This window comes from Staurois parvus, unplaced genomic scaffold, assembly GCF_062004578.1.
Source record: "Staurois parvus isolate SC_StPar_1 unplaced genomic scaffold, SC_StPar_1.0 ptg000779l, whole genome shotgun sequence".
NCBI classification, from domain to species: Eukaryota; Metazoa; Chordata; class Amphibia; order Anura; family Ranidae; genus Staurois; species Staurois parvus.
In genome coordinates, this window is record NW_028318575.1 from 2,394,901 (window position 1) to 2,416,811 (window position 21,911).

General features: G+C 42.7%; 1 protein-coding gene across 1 annotated transcript in view; it reads right to left on the reverse strand.

The window, feature by feature from the left end:
- The window catches only part of SCIN (scinderin), a 128,892-nt gene that overhangs the window by 94,747 nt on the left and 12,234 nt on the right, over positions 1–21,911 (reverse strand). Inside the window, exon 2 of the mRNA XM_089654579.1 lies at positions 965–1,119. Within this exon, the coding sequence (XP_089510705.1) occupies positions 965–1,119 (155 nt within the window). The remainder of the gene's footprint in view (positions 1–964; positions 1,120–21,911) is intronic.

Here is a 21,911-nt window from a genome sequence, read left to right on the forward strand (position 1 = left end):
CTATTTTATTCTATTCTTTTCTAATCTATTCTGTTCTATTAGAATTAAAATGTATTCTCTTCAAAATTCGAATTTCGGAAGACCATTATACTTTTACAATTTTATTCTATTCTATTGGTTTTTTTTCTACTCTGTTCTATTCTTTTATATTATATTATATTATATTATTTTATTATCTATTCCAATCTTTTCTGTTCAGGGGCGGACTGACCATTTGGAAACTCGAGCACTGCCCGAGGGCCCGGGGTCAGTAGGGGGCCCCATGAGATGCCCCTGGTACCTTTTTCATAGGCTTGTTTGAGTTTGGGCAAGGACATAGGGGCCTCATGATCCCCTATTGCCCGGGGGCCCCATGAGTTGTCACTCCGCCCCTGGGACTGACAACTCATGGGACCCCCGGGCAATAGGGGATCATGGGGCCCCTGTGTCCTTGTCCACACTCAAACCACACCCAAAAAAGCCTATGAAAGGTACCAGGGGCATCTCATGGGGCCCCCTACTGACCCTGGGCCCTCGAGCAGTTCCCGAGCACCCGAATGGACAGTCCGCCCCTGTTTCTGTTCTATTCTAATCTATTCTATGCTGTTCTTTTATGTTCTATTCTATTTGAAATCAATATTTTTTGTATTTGAATTCAGTTCGAATTCTAATTTCGTCCAAATTCATTTCGTTATTTCGGATTCCCTACTAATGTAGATTGGAAATTCGGAGACATCTGAATGTCTGAATAATTAAAAGTTTGTTCGAATTCGAACGAAATGAACCGCACATGTCTAGCAGGTTCAGCAATCTCCACCAATGGCTTATTACATCAGTAAGTAAATCAGTAAGTGGGGGAAAATCTCCCCAATGGTGTCACAGACGGAAATAGGAACAAACATTTGGCTGGAGTTGGGTTTTAAAGTTTTTATGGTGTTTAGCAGAGATACAGAAGATGTTGTTGATAACTATCCTTGTAGTTTACCTTGTATTTGATTCCACCTTTGAAATAGCCAACAAATGCGCTGGATTCGTAGCCCTGAAGCTCTCTGTACTGAATAGGCTTTCCTCCGAGATAATCATCCATCTGTACGGTGAAGATGGCAGCTGAGGTGCTCTCATCCTGGCTGCATTCCTTTCCTAGGGAGATAACAGAAGGTATGAATATATTCAAGAAAATAAATTATGTTCAGCATTTCAGGCTTTACCAAAAACAAGGTTAGTGCTGATGAACTTTTGCCTTGCAGCACTGGGGTCCTTGATTTGAATCCCACCCAGGACACTACCTGCAAGGAGTTTACATGTTCTCCCTGTGCTTGCCTGGCTTTCCTCCAGAATTTCCTTACACACTCACAAACTCCTTCAGTTGGCCATCGAGCTGAATATCTGATAGGCCTAGTAGGTAGCCCAATAGCCAACTAAAGGAGATCACATCCATAGAAAAACCTGAATTCACAAAGATACAAAAACAACAGCAAAGAAAAAAAAAATCTATCATTAAAAGTATAGTCCTGAAACCCAAATTCTGCTGGCCATACATTCAAATATTTTGTTAATTTCAGACACAATCGGGTCTGTTTTTTATCTAAAAAACAATTTCAGCCAAAAAAAAACAGGTTTCTTTCTCTTGGCTCCTCCCCTCCCCCTCTCCCAGAAGAAGATAAACATTCAAAAATGTTTAAAAGTGTTCTTGACGTTGCACCCTCACCGCCTCCAGGGATGTCCACATCAGTCATCCAAGCGGGCAAATTTATGGTCCAGTACATGCACTCCATGGGATTCTACATGTAAGCAAATATGTTGCAGGTTATGGGGTCCAAGCTGGATCAATGTAAGTATGTGACATCTGCCATAACTAATCTTCAGCTTTAACAATGCAAAAATACATTGTAACAATTGTAACAATGTGTTTATGAATGGAGTCTGCAAACAGTAATTGCAGGCTTCATTCATACATTCATACAGGAGACAATGACAGAGATAGAGTAGGACCCAGATGTCAGTCCCACAACTACACTGGGCAGTGCAGATATTCTTGAAGTGTGTGTGTGTGTTTGGGGGGGGGGATCTAATTTGTTATACAGAGAGCCCAAGCCAAACACTCTACAAATGAGGAAATAGTTATAAGAACCAGACTGTCAACTTCAAAATTGCTGGTTCACATAATGATATACCGCGTCCCAATGCATGCGCTTTTGTGCACTGTGGGCAAAATACTCTCTTGTGGTAAAAGAGGTATAGACTCCAGAGAGAGATATCATTTCTCCCGGTATAAATCATTAGTAAAACCTCATCTGGAATATGCATCTCAGTTTTGGGCACCAATTCACAAAAAGAACATTGGGGAACTGGAGAAAGTACAGAGAAGGGCAACCAAACTGATAAGAGGCATGGAGGAGATCAGCTACGAGGAAATATTACAGGAACTGAATTTATTCTCTCTTGAGAAGAGTAGATTAAGGGGGGATATGATCTCCATGTATAATACATAAGGGGGGATATGATCACCATGTATAATACATAAGGGGGGATATGATCTCCATGTATAATACATAAGGGGGGATATGATCTCCATGTATAATACATAAGGGGGGGATATGATCACCATGTATAATACATAAGGGGGGATATGATCTCCATGTATAATACATAAGGGGGGATATGATCTCCATGTATAATACATAAGGGGGATATGATCTCCATGTATAATACATAAGGGGGGATATGATCACCATGTATAATACATAAGGGGGGATATGATCACCATGTATAATACATAAGGGGGATATGATCTCCATGTATAATACATAAGGGGGGATATGATCTCCATGTATAATACATAAGGGGGATATGATCACCATGTATAATACATAAGGGGGATATGATCTCTATGTATAATACATAAGGGGGGATATGATCTCCATGTATAATACATAAGGGGGATATGATCTCCATGTATAATACATAAAGGGGGGATATGATCACCATGTATAATACATAAGGGGGGGATATGATCTCCATGTATAATACATAAGGGGGGATTTGATCACCATGTATAATACATAAGGGGGGGTATGATCTCCATGTATAATACATAAGGGGGGATATGATCTCCATGTATAATACATAAGGGAGGATAGGATCTCCATGTATAATACATAAGGGGGGATATGATCTCCATGTATAATACATAAGGGGGGATATGATCTCCATGTATAATACATAAGGGGGGATATGATCTCCATGTATAATACATAAGGGGGATATGATCACCATGTATAATACATAAGGGGGGATATGATCACCATGTATAATACATAAGGGGGGATATGATCTCCATGTATAATACATAAGGGGGATATGATCTCCATGTATAATACATAAGGGGGGGATATGATCACCATGTATAAAACATAAGGGGGGATATGATCTCCATGTGTAATACATAAGGGGGATATGATCACCATGTATAATACATAAGGGGGGATATGATCACCATGTATAATACATAAGGGGGGGGGATATGATCTCCATGTATAATACATAAGGGGGGATATGATCTCCATGTATAATACATAAGGGGGGGGGATATGATCTCCATGTATAAATACATCAGTGGTTCATATAGTGAACTCGGTGTAGAGCTATTCACCCTGAGGTCATCACAGAGGACAAGGGGGCACTCTTTACATCTGGAAGAATAGATTTAATCTTCAAACACAGAAAGGTTTCTTCACAGTAAGAGCTGTGAAAATGTGGAATAGACTCCCTCAAGAATTGGTTCGGGTCAGCTCAGTGGATTGCTTTAAAAAAGTCCTGGATTCTATCTTGGATACACAGAATATAACTGGATATAACATTTATAGGTAAAGTTGATCCAGGGAATATCTGATTGCCTCTCGGGGGATCAGGAAGGAATCCCAGCATGAGCAAATTGGATCATGCTTTGCTGGGGTTTTTTTCCTTCTTCTGGATCAACTGTGGGTATAGGATTATAACTTCTTTTTTTTAATGGGTGAACTGGATGGACTTTTGTCTTTTTACAGCCAGACTAACTATGTAACTATGTTGCACTAGGCAGCCCATTTAACCCCTTGATGCTGCCGTAACACAAATATGTGATTCCACTGCACTGGGCTTTTTGCTGTGGGGCCGCATATTTGAAAAAATACCTAGATCAAATTTTGATCTAGGTCAGTGCCAGGGTTAGTGTTCGGGTCAGGTAAGGGTCAAAGGTGAAGGTCAGGGTCAAAAGTCAGGGTCAGTATATTTTAGGCTAGGTTCACACCTATGCGGGTTGCATTTGAGCCGTTTCTGCATTGAGTTTTACGTTTTTGCCATGTTTTGAGGGGGCTTTTTTCCTTTTTTTTAAATTTTCTTGTTTCTAGGCAGATTTAAAACACAAACCGCATCAAAACATGGCAAAAATGCAATGCATGCTTTTCTGCAGCGTTTTCATTGAAGTCTATAGAACCAAAATGTAACTTTTTGCGTTGAAAAAATTCCATGACCCTTTCTAAAAAAAGCACAGATGTGAATATGTCACATAGGAAATCATGTTAAATGGACTGTACTGCGGGTTAGGGTTAGGCAGGAATTTTTTTTAATTATTATTAGTGTCCGTTAGTGTCAGTGTGTTTTAGGTAAGACAAAAACAAAAAGCAAAATGAGGGCTTTTGTTTCTGGGCTGTAGTACAGGTACAAACAACAAAAAACATACACATTTATGGCATCGCTGCGATCATTGTTCTTTGGTGGTAGGTTATGGTAGTATCAAGAGATACACAGCTAAATTTTAAAAAATTATTTTTTTTACTGTTTTGGGTCAGTTTTCCGTTGTTAATAAAAAAAACAGGAGATATCCATTTACCACCAAATGAAAGCCCAATTTGTCCTGAAAAAAAAACAGGTATATGTTCACCTGGATGTACAAAGTAGTTGTGATCAGTGGCGTCCCGAGGCAGGTGCGGAGGGTGCGGCCCACACCGGATGACACCAGGCCCACTCCATGCCGCGACCCTTTAACCATTTCAATACCGGGCAATTTTACCCCTTCCTGCCCAGGCCATTTTTCACGTTTCAGCGCTCTCACATTTTGAATGACAATTGCGCGGTCATACAACACTGTACCCAAACTAAAATTTTATCGTTTTCTTCACACAACTAGAGATTTCTTTTGGTGGTATTTAATCACCGCTGGGGTTTTTATTTTTTGCTAAATTAACAAAAAAAGACCAAAAATTTTGAAAAAAAACACGTTTTTCTTTGTTCCTGTTATAAAAGTTTACAAATAAATAATTGTTCTTCATAAATTTAGGCCGAGATGTATTCTGCTACATGTCTTTGGTGAAAATAACCCAAATTAGGATGTATTATTTAGTTTGTAGGAAAGTTATAGAGTTCACAAACTATGGTATAGATCTGAATATTGATCAATCCTGAAGTACTGACAGCCAATCTAATTTCTTGAGGTCCAAGAATGTCAGAATAGTACAGATATCCCCCAAATGACCACTGTTTGCAGAGTAGACAGTCCGGCGTACTTCATAAGAGGCATGGCGAGTTTTTTGAAGTTGTATTTTTTTTGTCATAATTTTTCGTAAAATGAAAAAATTTAAAAAATTATTTTCACTATTTTTTTTTTTTACATACTGTCACCAGTGCAGTACAGCATCATCCTATAACTGGCATGGCGGTGAACAGGGACACTGACTGATGACAGTATGAAAAATATATATATATATATATATATATATTTTTTTTTATTATTATTTTTAATTTTTTATTACATTTTTTTTTTTCATATTTTACTATGACCAAAGTAGTACAATGTTACCATAGTAACATTGTACTACTTTGGGGAAGTGATCAGTATTTTTTTTTTTTTTACACAATTTGCTTATAGCAAAGAATTACTTTGCTATAAGCAAGCATTTATCTGAATGAAATCGATTCATTCAGCTTTTCTTTTTTTTTTGTGCTTTGCTGTGACTTGGTCACAGCTAATCACATGACATGTGCATGTGATTAGCTGTGACCATTCACAGCTAGGCACTAGTATACAATGGATGGCATGAATGAAGCCATCCATTGTATACAACTGTCATGTGACCTGCTGTGATTGGTCACAGCAGGTCACATGGCACCAGCAACGGGGCCGGTACTCAGATCTGTCATCGGCCGTGTCCGAGGTACGCGGCCGGTGACAGATCGCGCTGCTGCGCCGCTCTGCATTAGCGCAAACTGCGCATGTGCGGGAGCACGCCAAATGGCGTGCACCCGGAGTACAGCAGCACTTTTGAAGCTGCCAAACGGCCATTGGACGGGCGGCTAATGGTTAATACAGTTCCTCATGTTGTGGTGACCCCCAACCATAAAATTATTTTCGTTGCTACTTCATAACTGTAATTTTGCTACTATTATGAATCGTAATGTAAATATCAGATATGCAGGATGTATTTTCATTGTTACAAACTGAACATAATTAAAGCATAGTGATTAATCACAAAAACAATATGTAATTATATATTGTGAAAAATAATTTCTAATTACAAATAAATGAAATGTTGTCTTGAAGAATGGTGTAGCATGGGTAACAGTCTTAATATAACAACAGTAAACTAAATTTTTTTCAGTAGTTGATGATTTTACAGTACATGATTTTATATTTACCCAGTAATTATAATTCATGAAGTGCCGTTTTACCTCCACTACTGCTGCTTTTAACACAGTAGCTGCTTTTAACAGAGTAGCTGCTTTCAACACAGTATCTGCTCTTTACACGTGTGACGAATGCACATAAGTACATTATGGCGCCAACCCTGTTACATACACCTGTATTTGTACGGGATGTATGTGATGGGTTTGGGCGATGATGTCATCACCCCGGGTACTCATATGTGGGCGTATCTGGATGTGGGCGGACCCGCCTGGAGACTGATAGAGGAGCGGTGTCTCGGTTCCTAAGACCATCAGAAATATGTGTTTTCCGATGGTCTTAGGCGACCCCTGTGAAAGGGTTGTTCGACCCCCAAAGGGGTCGCGACCCACAGGTTCAGAACCACTGTTGTAGAGCAAGCCGACGATCCTCGCAGGATGGATGGGATCTGTGGATTGGGGAGCATAATGGATCGGACACCAATCCATTATGCTCAATCCGCAGATTGAACCATCCTGCGGGGATCGTTGGCATGCAACCTATACAGGGTGACGATCCCCGCAGGATGGATTGGATCTGCGGATTGAGCATAATGGGTTGGAGTCCGATCCATTATGCTCAATCCGCAGATCCGATCTATTCTGTGGGGATCGTTGGAGGGGGTGTTACCAAGTGTTACCGCATGGGTGACACCAACCCTAGGGACGCCTCTGGTTGTGATGATATGTACGGTTTTACTAACACATGTCAAAGTTGCAAAATGGTGCTTAGGCATTAAGATTTGTTTTACCCTTAGGCGTGAACGCAGGGAAATGCCGGGAAATTTGGTGCATTCTGCCTTTGCAGTGCACTGCAACGCATCATTTTCTTTAACAGGTGCAGTCGTTAAAATGAAAGGCACAACTGATTGCCTCCTATAGGGAACAGCTCGACTCGGTCAATCTTCTTTGCTCCAATCTTTGTATTTTAATGGCAGTGTTTGAATTTTATCACTTACACCTATGTTTCTGGAGGATTTCTGTCTTATGAAGTATTGCAGGAACATTGGGAGTCAAAGTCAAAGCTATCTGCCTGTCCTCCGACCTCCACTATCATTAGTGATCTCAGATTATAAACACACAGTATACACATGCTGAATATATAAAGCCGTGGTCACATGACTTGTAAGAATTCCAGGAGACAGAGTCACTTGGCAAGCACACAGGACTGTAGTATGAACTCACAAAGCTAGCACACCCAGATGGTAATCTTTCTTTTAGCCATGTGATTTTTTTTTAATCTCGTTGGCTTTAAATAGAAATTCCCGTCACTTTAAAAAAATAATGTTCCTTATGTTGGTGTGTTAGCTTTGTAAACTGAGCCTATGGCTAGCCTTGTTCAAAAAAGACTGTTAATTCAAAAGGGTGAGAACCCACAGCAACCAATCAGAATTCACTCTACTTAAGTCATACTGATAAAAATAAGACTCTGGTTGCTGTAGGTGATAGCACTTAAAGTGTTACTAAACCCCGGACCCTGCATTCACTATATCTGGTCTCCCCGGACCCTGCATTCACTATATCTGGTCACCCCGGACCCTGCATTCACTATATCTGGTCTCCCCGGACCCTGCATTCACTATATCTGGTCACCCCGGACCCTGCATTCACTATATCTGGTCTCCCCGGACCCTGCATTCACTATATCAGCGCTCCCCGAACCCTGCATTCACTATATCCGGTCTCCATGGACCCTGCACTCACTATATCTGGTCTCCCCGGACCCTGCATTCACTATATCTGGTCACCCCAGACCCTGCACTCACTATATCTGGTCTCCCCGGACCCTGCATTCACTATATCAGCGCTCCCCGAACCCTGCATTCACTATATCCGGTCTCCATGGACCCTGCATTCACTATATCTGGTCTCCCCGTACCCTGTATTCACTATATCTGGTCTCCCCGTACCCTGCATTCACTATATCCGGTCTCCCCAGACCCTGCATTCACTATATCCGGTCTCCCCAGACCCTGCATTCACTATATCTGGTCTCCCCGGACCCTGCATTCACTATATCTGATCTCCCCAGACCCTGCATTCACTATATCTGATCTCCCCAGACCCTGCATTCACTATATCAGCACTCCCCGGACCCTGTATTCACTATGTCTGGTCTCCCCGTACCCTACATTCACTATATCTGGTCTCCCCGGACCCTGCATTCATTATATCTGATCTCCCCGGACCCTGCATTCACTATATCTGCTCTCCCCGGACCCTGCATTCACTATATCTGGTCTCCCCAGACCCTGCATTCACTATATCTGGTCTCCCCGGACCCCGCATTCACTATATCTGGTCTCCCCGGACCCTGCATTCACTATATCTGGTCTCCCCAGACCCTGCATTCACTATATCTGGTCTCCCCGGACCCCGCATTCACTATATCTGGTCTCCCCGGACCCTGCATTCACTATATCTGGTCTCCCCGGACCCCGCATTCACTATATCTGGTCTCCCCAGACACTGCATTCACTATATCTGCTCTCCCCGGACCCTGCATTCATTATATCTGATCTCCCCGGACCCTGCATTCACTATATCTGCTCTCCCCGGACCCTGCATTCACTATATCTGATCTCCCCGGACCCTGCATTCCCTATATCTGCTCTCCCCGGACCCTGCATTCACTATATCTGGTCTCCCACAGTAAGCACAACATGGAAATGTAATTATTTTAGTAAATGTAAACTGCTAAATACCTAAGAGAATTTTTGTATCTTTAGTAATCTTTTCACTTTCGATGTGAGACTAGCAGATGATAAAAAAACGGACGATCGTTTGTCCGATATTCTCATCGTGTGTACGGGGCTTAAGGCTGGCCACACACGTGTAGATTTTCGGTCGAGAATATTTGTTTCAAGAATATTCATTTGATTTTCTAATCGTTAAGCTTGCCAAACATATATAGATTTTTATTCGAGAAATGTAATTTTAAAAATATTCATTTGATTTTTCTAATCTTATTCTTGTTTTCAAATTTGAGTTTAAAGCGGAGTTCCAGTAAAAATGAAAAAAAAATAAAAGTCAGCAGCTACAAAAGCTGTAGCTGCTGACTTTTAAAAAAATGGACACTCACCTGTCCCTCGATCCCGCGATTTCCTCCCCGCAGATCATTTCACCAGCTGCCCTATGTTCCCGGCACCGGCATCTTCAGTGTGGGCACCCGGCTGTGACAACTTGCGGCTTCACTGCTCACTGCGCATGCACGAGTAGCACTGCACTTTCTGAATGGTCCCGTAGTCTTCTGGGACCTGTCATGTGTGGAGTGAGGGGGGAGGACAAATTGTGCTTCCGATCGCCTAGATGGTCACAGAGGAAGTGGAAGCGGGTACCTATCAATTTCGGGTACCTGCTCCCCCCCCTCCCCCCCGCTCCCCAAAGGTGCCAATCCTTAACAAGAAAAAGTCCTTAAACTGGAACTTCCCTCTTTTGGGTGGAGATCCGCTTTAAATTTGTTTTTGAATGTTTGTTCGATTTTGTTTTTGAATTTGTTTTCAGACAAATTTAATTTCATCATTTCGGATTCGTTTAAATTTGTTATCTTTATAATTCGGAATTCTGATACATCCGAATCTTCGAAAAAAATTGTCCGAAATTCGATTCGGAACGAAACGAACCGCACATGTCTACTCTATGGTACTAATTGTACATAAGTTGACCAGGGACAGGTGATCACACATCAAAATTCTAGCTGTTTGTCATTCAGGATACTAGAAAGCCTTTCATTGAACACAATGTATCATATATTAATGATTACTTTCGTAATATTCCAGGATCTTTCAGTTGGCTACAAGTATATAGTTAATTGGTGTTTTCTTTGCTCTTGTAGTTCCAGGAATTGTTTGGTGCAGCCACTGAGGACTAATCTGGGGTACTGGATCGGGCCAGAAACTAAATAAAACTAAACAAACATCAAAACAGTCATCACCTCTGGTGGTTTGAGCAGTCATGGAAAATGTTTTCTTCCAAATCACATTAGGATTAGGAAATGGTATTATAAATGCTGTCCTTGATGGTGTTGGGGTCCTTAGCTTGAATCTCAGCCAGAACACTATCTGCATGGAGTTTGCATGTTTTTTGCATGTTCATGGGGGTTTCTTTCCACACCTTGAAGATATTCAGGTAGGTTATTTGCACCTGTCTAAATTGATCCATGTATGTGTGTACAAAATGTTATCATGTTCTGCAGTGCAAACCCCAAGCAATTGCGGTGGGTTGAGGAAAGACCTGGAAACCTACTTTGTAGGGAAAAAAAATTTCCCACATTTCTATGGAAAAGGATTTTAAGTATATCAGATGTAGTAATCAAGAAGCTGGCCCATAGAGTCACCATATTAGTTCCCTGGTCTCCTCCTCCCATGCCCGCCTCCAGGACTTCTCCAGGGTGTCACCCATCCTCTGGAACTCCCTGCCCCAACCCATCAGATTATCACCTACTCTCCTCTCCTTTAGGCGCACCCTGAAAACCCACCTCTTCAGGGAAGCCTACCCCACCCCCTGCTAACTTGCCGACCTCCTCCACTCTTCCTACCACTCCATCCCCCACAGCTATCTCCTCCTGTGCCACCATCCCCTCCCTCCTAGATTGTAAGCTTGAAAGAGCAGGGCCCTCAATCCCCTCATGTTTTGCATTGTATTGGTATTGTTCTGTCACATGTTCTGTCCCCCTTTGTAATGTACAGCGCTGAGCGAACTATCAGCGCTTTATAAATACTGTATAATAATAATAATATTCAAATACATACCGGGGCAGACTGACCATTTGGAAACTCGGGCACTGCCCGAGGGCCCGGGGTCAGTAGGGGGCCCCATGAGATTCCCCTGGTATCTTTTTCATAGGCTTTTTTGAGTTTGGGCAAGGACACAGGGGCCCCATGATCCCCTATTGCCCGGGGGCCCCATGAGTTGTCAGTCCGCCGCTGATACATACAGTACATATACAGGTATACCTCGGTTTACGAATTTAATGCGTTCTCCGGGACTTTTCGTATTGCGAAAAATTCGTAAACCGAAACGTGGTTTCCCATAGGAATGCATTGAACACCAATTAATCCATTCCAGAGGTCAGAAAAAAGTCAAAGAAAATGTCTTATCTTTTCAAAACTCTTTATAAAGTGCACTTTAAAGGCATAAATACTGTACAGGGACATGATACAAAAAGAATTTGTAAATGCATTGAAAACCAATCAATCCATTCTGGGGGGTCAGAAAAAAGTAAAAAAAAAGTCTTATCTGTTCAAAATTCTTTATAAAGAGCACTTTAAAGGCATAGTACTGTACAAGGACATGATTAAAAACAAATTTGTAAATGCATTGAAAACCAATTAATCCGTTCGTATTGCGAAAAAAATTCATAAACTGAGGCATTATTTTCAATGGATTTTCATTTGTTAACCGAAAATTACGTTAACCGAGGCGTTCGTAAACCGAGGTACACCTGTACACTCATAGTGAAGAGCAACTATGTATGGACCAATAAACTTTCAAGAGTCAGTGCACCCAAAAGTGATAATTTAAAAATAGAAGGATACTGGTGGACTATATACTGTAATCATTTGTATTGTATATGTCTTGGATGATCAAACAGCAAGGTCTTCCCAACCTTTGCATATTCCAGCTTCCATAATATAAAAGACTGGCCCAGTAGGGATGGTGGGAGCTGCTGATAATGAGTGCAGTAAATGCGAAGAATTGGGGACTCAATAGAGAGATCTTACCAATAGAGGCATGGGTGATATAAAAGTCAGTCACATGGTTTATCTTAGTATTGGTATTGGGTGGACTGACCTCTTCAAATGAAAATATACTGACCTAACTGTGCTGTGCAGTTTATTCTTCCACGGTAAATGTTTTTTGTGGGATGAAGGTGCTATGGGGCAGCATACTTTGGCAATTACAATCTGGCCATGTACTAATTAATTACAGCATGTGGATGCTTGAAAAAAGTGCAGAAGGAGTCTCTGAAAGCAGTGCCCGTAGCAAAAAAAGCGGAGGGCAGGCATAACTATGTGAAGAGGGGTAGGAAAGACAGGAAAGGGTTAAGTAAAGGTCAGAAAGGTAGTAAAACGTGTAGGTTACCTGATTGGTGATGGGTAGTGCGTGGTGGGGTCCTCGACACCTTTGGGAGTGGTGGGGGTCGGGCAATCTAGTGCAGGAGTGGCAGCGGAAGAGGAAACCTCCCTTGGGGTTTGTTTGGGTTTTTGAGTTCCCAGTTTGTTCTGGATTTGGGGGCAGTTGTTGGTCTTTGGAGGCGGAAAATAATTTTAAGCTAAAGCGAATAGTTGGGACCCATCGGTGGTATGGTGTGCCCGGGTGCATTCCGGTTAACTGAGGTTTAACTGGAAGGTGGAGGCTCTGCACTATGGATGGTGTGTTTTGTCTCCGAGCCGGTGCGTTGCAGATGGAGGCTTAGTATTAATAATATGGTTAAGGTTCCGCAAGGGGATATCGGCATTGTTTAGTGCCTTTGAAGACCAACAACTTCCCCTTTATGTTTCTGTTTTAAGGAATGTTTTTGTATTATTGAAGTTGAATTGTTAATAAAAGGCCGTGTTGGCCATTTTAATCCAACGGTGTTTTGGTCTTATTTATTGGTGTATTAAAGGGGGTATGTAACGGAACCGGACCCCGACTGCACTAGGGTATTTCCGTTATACTCCCGCTTCCCAGTCCGAACACAGATCCACTGACACCACCGCTGACCATACAAGACGAGACAGCGCCAGACTTGTATGAAAGACAGGAAAAAGACTGCTTTATTTTAACATAGATACAAGATATATACACAGGGCGGGGAAACACACACCCAGACAGGAAACACATCAGCAGGCCGTCCCATCAGGGGGAAGGGCTGCCAGAAACATTACATCCCATAATAGTTTGCTAGAACAATGGGATGCAGCCGCATGGCAGTGAACAATGGGATACACCACATGGCAGTAGACAATACACAAACCCATACATCCCATAATAGTTTGCTCACAAACTATTCCTAATTTAGTGTAGAAACATTAGTGCAAAAGATATATATATCTATTCTCAATTAATATCAAAAAATATCAAAATTATGTGCAAAACTATTTTTTAGTGCATAAGTAATTTAAATAATTAAATTTGTGAATATAAAAAAAGTCCAATTCTGAATTTCTTCAAATGTCCAAACAAATCCTTTTCAAATTCAGGTGCTCTCAAAGAAATTGTGCCAAAATCCACCACCAAAGTAAAGTTGGGTAACTCACCAGAGCGCCATGCTGATCAATCTCTAGATCAGCAAAAAAACGCTTTTTGCTCTGGGAGCAGATGCAATGAATCAACTTCTCAGGTGTGATGATCAATAGCTACACAATCATCCATAAAGTAGGTATCCACCACTCAATATAATGGTTCCAGGAGCATTATATCACTCTCTCTTTTTATATCTCTCCACCGAGGTCACGTTTGGGAATGAAAGAGAAAATCATGGTGCAGCCAGTTTTTTTATAAAAGTATCCAACAATTTAATAAAGATTTACACTCACAAAAAGGGTGTCTTCACCGACACCAGTATAACAGCATAAAACAGCAAATGGTATAACAGTCTCCTGTTCCCCGCACACTCACTACAGCGCTCGTGACTCAATTTTCTCCACAGACGTCAGCATCCAGCAAGCCAAGCCCTACTAGTTTCGTCATGAATGACGTCTTCAAGGGGACAAGCACCTGGCATTAAACAATGAACAACCCCCCACCTCAATATTAGAACATTTCACCCTGTACCCCTAACAGGCACAGGGTGACTTACACATAATAGGAACATGGGGAGCTGGGGCAGGGGTCCCCCCACCCCCAAAAGTCACTCCCGTCACAGGGTATATCGAGAGGGAGAGAGTTGTGTAGGGGTCTTAACTAGCACATCTCTTCTACACTAGTCTTCTACACTGGTCATGAAAGCAAGACTCTTCCATTCGTAATGGACATGTGTCTAATCATAACTACATTGTACACTATATTCCTCCTCCTTATCACATGCAAACACAAGCGATTGCCGCACACCGGAGTTTATTAGCTCATACTCAACTGTTACTAAACCATTAAGAAATCTTTGAATTCCTTCTCAGTTAAATATTACTTGTTTCAAAGAAATGTTTTAAGGTCAATGTAGTATGGGCTATCCTTTGCATATCGGAGTAAGAATGTGTAGCTTTGTGTTCTTCTCAGCAAGTTCTGTGAAATGTCTATCTTTAAAGTACACATGTCTAAACTGTGGACATACAAATTACATATTCTTAACAATCGGTACAATCTGGTAAACATTAAAACATGCCCTCCTTGACCTGCTTGCACTGTGAAGTAATTCATTCTCAAAGGTGACAACAAAGACTGTTGAAACAATTTCTAATAGTTTAGAAACACCTGCTGTGTAATTTTTTAATAAGTAGAGGATGACAGGTTGAGTCAGCCCCTGGCTTCCTAAATGTTTTGGTTATCCCAACAGTAAGATGTCATTGCAATATATATCGACTCTGTTCCTGTCCACATGGAAGTTGTGGGTGTCGCCACCTGCCTTTGTGATTTTTGGGTTTTTTTTTAGTTTAGTGTTTATAAGTACACTATTGTATATTTTCATTAATTTCTGTAACCTTTGCAAAAATTTTACCAGTGGCGTAGGCATGTTGTGTGCAAGGCATGCAGTGCCCAATTGGCCTAAAAAGGGTTGGGTCACACTGGACACTCACTCACTGCACATACTGGGTCATGCTACTGCTGCTAGTGCTTTTACCCACTGACCCTGCTACCTGCCCAACCACATTCCCAGTGGTGGTGGTGGCTGCTGTGCCCACTGATCCTGCCTTCTGTCAAACCCTGTTTCCACCCCCCCAGGTTGCAATGTCAGTGTACAATGCATGCTGACCTGGTGGTGAGTGGGGCTTGTATGCAGGCAGGAAGGTGGTGGTGTAGAGACTCAGCATGGTCAGATTCTGTGATAACTGGACTTGCCTAACCCAAGCCAGTTTAAAATCTCTTTTTTTGCATTCTCCACCAACCACACTTGTGTTTGAAGGAGGAGTTTGGGGGTTACAACCCTGGCCACTAATGCAAAGAGAAATGGCTTTAATAATACTGCCACTGACTCAAAGCAGGGGGTAAGGGGTTAATTAACATTTCACTGACCAACAGTGTCTTTCATTTTTTTTTACATAATCAGACAAAAAGAAAGGTGCTTTAAAAACATTGCCAATGGACAACAATGCAGGGAGGGGGTGGGGGCAGGGAGAGTTGTTAACAACATTGCCACCAACTACCAATGAATGGGGTTTGCATAACCATGACCACCAATGTGGGTGTTATTTTATTTCAGTCACTGCCACTGATGATGGGAGTTATTATTGCAGCAAGTGATGTCCTGGGGACTATTACTGCATCCACCGACACCAATGCTGGGGGTTATTATTGTATCCACTGACACCAATGCTGGGGTTTATTATTGTGTCCACTGACACCAATGCTGGGGGTTATTATTGTATCCACTGACACCAATGCTGGGGGTTATTATTGTATCCACTGACACCTATGCTGGGGGTTATTATTGTATCCACTGACACCAATGCTGGGGGTTATTATTGTGTCCAATGACACTAATGCTGAGGGTTATTGTTAGGCCACAGCAAATATTTAGGACAATAAAAATCATGGGCACTTTTTGTCAGAGGGCACGCAGCGCGCTACATTTTCTTTTTTTAAAGGAATGGGGCCCAGCCTATGATTTTGTATACCAGCCCATTGCATTCACATTCCTAAATTTTTACCTATCATTGGTGGGAGAACTGGGCTCCAAGTCGTAAGAACTGAGTAAATGTTCAACTTCTATTTGTGATTCACACATCAGATAAGGGCTTGAGAAATTGTTAAAAGGTTGTCGGTATGGTTGGGCAGAACTCACAATTGTGCTCATTTAAAAAAAAAAAATTATAAATTAAATATAAAATAACAAGACTAATGAGGGGCCATTGTTAAAGCCCATTGTGTTCTTACAAAACAACAAAAGGCACCATTATATTTCTTCCCCATTGATTCTGATGCATTTAGCTGAAATTTCCCAATTTTCATAAAAATTTTTGGGAAATGAAAATCAATTCCAGTCGTTCGTAATGGTAAAACCATGTCTGAATTTCCAACCACTCTCCAAACTCTATATGCACCTCAGCACATTCTCAATGGTTGTATGAGAGGGGCCAAATGTTTGGTACTCAAAGTGGAGAAAATGCACACGGAGGACGAGGAATGCAGCAGAATGTATTAACTCAAAGTCCCAACAAGGTGGCAACAGGACATGAATATCACGACCGAGCCCAGTACAACAGTACCTTATGGAAGGACTCATAGAATACAGTTGCAATACTATAGAAGACACATTAGCAGGTTTACAATATCTGACAGCATCTGATAAAGAGGTAACTGGTAGGTGGTGTGCCAACAAAGGCACCCGAGAGGCAGAAGAAAAGAGGTCCAAAGTAGCAGCTCAGGCATAAGGTACACACACTGTCCCTCCTCCACTGGAACCTTTCCCTATGCTAGACACACTGCCTCTCACCAGTGGGTTCCTGTCCCTGACCTAGCCACTTGGCAAATGCATGCAAACTGCAGTGGGACAGTGTTATTTGTTAGCACTGCCCTCACTAAAGATGGCCTCTGAGTCCAATTGGACAGCTGCTCCCCTGATAATGCTTACGGAGGCCTCAGAAGAACAAGAGTTCTTCTCCTCCATCCTCTGCCATAACAGTGTGACCTGTGCAGGGAAGCTGAACTACACCAGCTTACATTCCTAAAAATGAGCTGTAGTAGTCTATCAAGAATTTGGGCTAACTCGCTTTTGGATTCTTAGTTGCCTGGGAAGAAGGTTTAACCAGAAAATAAATATACAGATGTTATTGTCCCCTTATATACCACCCCAGAATAAGAAAAAGAATACATCTCTTCTGAGCACCTTTTGGGGCCCTAGTTAGTGCACATTAAGATCAACGTCCTTTGTGTTTGAGAGTAAAATTTAATAAGGAATGAAGACACAGAAGTAGGAAAAACTCCTCCCCTGACTGATAGTAGCAAAGTTAGAGAAAGGATCCTTTAATGGAAATGGGGAAGGGAAAGGATCTATTTAGATGAAGAAAGGGCAAAAGTAGACTCCAGTAAAATTTGTATTCCAATATGTAGCACCTTCGTAAGTAGCAAAGGGGGGGGCTGGGTATATATTTTTTAGTTAGAAAGTTGAATAGGAGTCAGAGGGGGGTCAAATTTGGGTCAGGGCTGAGAAGGTCTGCAGAGCTGCTCTCTGATACCTCCCCCTGATCTAGAGACTTAGAGAAGTCTCTAGAACTCATTGGGCAGGGCTGAGGAGAAGCTGGTCTACATGCTTGAGTGATCCTGGCCAATTCCCAAGCAGGAGGCTTAGCATGGGGTCAGAACAGCCCTAAAGGCTGCATAAGCCTGCTCAGTAGCAGGAGAGTTTGGGTGGAAGATGTGAGAGCAGGAGCTGGAGTGTGGAACCTATGAGGGGGCCCAGGGAAGGGGCCTGCTCGAGGAAGGATTTTGGAAGAGGGAAAGCTGAACCTCACTGCTCCCCTGAGAAAGGGCCATCTGGAGCTAAGGAAGGAGCCAGCCCAGCAGAAGGCCTGAAGGCAGCTACCAACCTGCAGCTTGCAGAAGCGGGACAGTGAGCACTTCTACACTCCCTAGACTGGAGTAGGGGGGAGGGCATTTGGGTGGGAAATCTAACTAGCCCCTAACTGGACTGTGCTTCAAAGTTACAAACTCTAGATCCCCTTGTCCAGGGACTCCTCCAGACAGCTGGATAGAGGAGAACTATTTGGGGTTTGGGGAGGTACACCAAGAGAGGCTGGATAGCTCCCTAAATAAGTGAGACACTTCTGAGCACTTGTACATAGTTCCAGGAAGTTGTCCTCAGTTCCTCGGTCATGCCATGTATCCCTCATTCCCATCCAAGTTCAATATCCCCTAATTAAAAAAAAATACGTTTAAGGACTGTTTACTGTCTCTGGAGTGTGAGTCTAGAGGGGAATGGATGTTGCCTGGCTGTGTAGGGGACCCAAATGTTTAGTAACTCCTAAGGGGATAGTGCTACAAATAGGGAATTGACTTGATGAAGCAAGCTCCTTTTTGACTATAATATGCTGGAGATGAGGTTTAAAATGTTCACTGTCCACAAAGACACATTTGCTGCAGGACCAGCGTTCAGAGCTGTGGGAGGGGGAACAGAAGCCATAGGCCTCAATACTGAATTGGGGTAAGAAGCCTGTGTTGCAGGTAGTAAACCGATGCAAAGTGTGCTGCAGTGATATAACTGAGAAAAGAACAGGATATCTGGTAACTGAAGGCAGTTTGAGTTGTGGAAGCCTCTCAATAAATCTGTAGTCTTGGCAGATTGAAGAAATGTTTCTTTGTTGGGGGGCCCCCTGGTCCTCTTGGTCCTTCTAAACAATACCGAGCACGATTCCATGATCCGTAGGCCTGCCAAGTCAGCTCTCCTGCTTGTTGGCAATATCAGCTATCTGAAATCCTTCCGTCCAGCTCTCCAATGCAACCCAATCCAGTTTGGACCCACTGAGCGCTGCACCAGCATCCAGCACATGTCCTCCCTCTCACACAGTCTCTCTCTCGCCTCTCTCCTCAGGAAGCTCCCGGGCTTTCAGTTATGAAGGCTCCTGCCCCTTCCCTAGCTCTTCTGGGGAGTGTAGTCTGCTTTCAGTATCTCTGTGCACTACAGTCCTTCCTTAAGCATAGAAGTTCAACAATACCTTGCTGCACTCAAGTCTATATTAGCTAAACTGCAGAACCTCTTGTGGTTAATCAACATCCTGCAAACAGTATGTGTGTTACAAATACACACTATATTGCCAAAAGTATTAGGCCAGCCCTCCAAATCATTGGATTCAGGTGTTCCAATCACCTCCATGGCCACAGGTGTATACAATCAAGCACCGAGGCATGCAGACTGCTTCTACAAACATTGGTGAAAGAATGGGTCGCTCTCAGGAGCTCAGTGACTCCAAGTGTGGTACCGTGATCAATTGCCACCTGTGCAATACGTCCATCCATGACATTTCCTGGCTACTAAATATTCCACAACCAACTGTTAGTGGGATTATAACAAAGTGGAAGCAACTGGGAACAACAGCAACTCAGCCACCAAGTGGTAGACCACGTCACATGACAGAGCGGGGTCAGCGCATGCTGAAGCGCACAGTGCACAGAAGTCACCAACTGTCTGCAGAGTCAATAGCTAAAGACCTCCAAACTTGGTGTGGCCTTCAGATTAGCACAACAACAGTGCATAGAGAGCTTCATGGAATTGGTTTCCATGGCCGAGCAGCTGCATCCAAGCCTTACATCACCAAGTGCAATGCAAAACCTTAGATGCAGTGGTGTAAAGCACGCCACCACTGGACTCTAGAGCAGTGGAGACGTGTTCTCTGGAGTGACCAATCACACTTCTCTGGCTGGAAATCTGATGGACGTGTCTGGGTTTGGTAGTTGCTAGGAGAACAGTACTTACCTGACTGCATTGTGCCAAGTGTAAAGTCTGGTGGAGGGAGGATTATGGTGTGGGGTTGTTTTTCAGGGGTTGGGCTTGGCCCCCTAGTTCCAGTGAAGGGAACTCTTAAGGCGTCAGCATACCAAGATATTTTGGACAATTTCATGGTCCCAACTTTGTGGGAAGAGTTTGGGGATGGCCCCTTCCTGTTCCAACATGACTGCGCACCAGTGCACAAAGCAAGGTCCATAAAGACATGGATAAGTGAGTTTGGGGTGGAGGAACTTGACTGGCCTGCACAGAGTCCTGACCTCAACCCCACAGAATACCTTTGGGATGAATTAGAGCGGAGACTGTGAGCCAGGCCTCCTCCCCCGACATCAGTGCCCGACCTCACAATTGCGCTTCTGGAAGAATGGTCCAACCTTCCCATAGACACACTCCTAAACCTTGTTGACGGCCTTCCCAGAAGAGTTGAAGCTGTTATAGCTGCAAAGGGCGGGGCCAACTCAATATTGAACCCTACAGACTAAGACTGGGGGGCCATTAAAGTCCATGTGTGTGTAAAGGCAGACGTCCCAATACTTTTGGCAATATAGTGTGTGTGTGTGTGAGAGGGACCTTAGATTGTAAGCTCCTTAAGGACAGGGACTAATGTAAATGTACAGTAGTTAAAAAACTTTGTAAATTGTTGGTGCTATATAAATGCCTGTAATAAATACATTTTTGTTTGTTTCCTTAATCTTCTCTAAGAAAAGAACCCAGTCGGACAGTTGCATCACTGCTGATGCAAGAGGTGTTACTTCTCCTGTGCAATTGCAAAGGGAAACGGTTATTTGATCATACTTGAAAAACCTAGAGAAGTTTGCAAAAGCAGGCACCACAAGATGCCATTGAATATCACTGCCTTCTTAAAATTCATCCCCATCATGTCTTGGAACCCCTGAACCTGGGGGGCGCATACCATACAAATCCTACCGTATCATCAAATGGGGCTCAGGCCACCCCTCTGCACTCCATAGGCACCTAAGTGACCCTATGAGGGGCACCCAGGGTGTGTTGTTAATGCAATTCTTTCCTTAGAGACACATGGGGATGCCATTGTTAACCCCATTCTGAAGTTTCTAGTTGTCTGGTACAATATATTTGAAATGCACATTCCCATAGATGCTCAAATCTGTTGAGCCTTTCAACGCTTTTAAACCTTTTAACCCGTTCACTTCAGTTAAATGTTCATCAGTATAACCCTGAAGAACCCTTACCCTTAGAACCTCAAAAATGCATTGGCTTGTTTCTTTTGGATATAGTACTGTATATTGAAATAAATATCTGGACTCTCAACTATTGCTGTGGCAACTCTTTCTACTAAATCCCTTACATTTATTTTTGCAGGTTTAATCAAGCTGCTTGGTAGACGTTTGATAATCACACTGAAAAAAAATGCACAGACAAGGTCAGCTCTATTGACCTTATTGGTACAGTTCTCACTAATGATGGCCATACGCTATGTTAATCTTGGCAGATTCCTGATAAATCGGTCAAAAATCACTTGGTGGTTGGCCCTGTTGGGACTTTGGAAGGACCCGGGAAAATGCTGTTGACTGAGCACTGGCTCCAGCCAATCAGATGCAGGTACTGTTCAGGTATTCTGACAGGTGCAGTTGCTGGCTGTTTGAATACAACATCTACAGCAGGGATTCATACA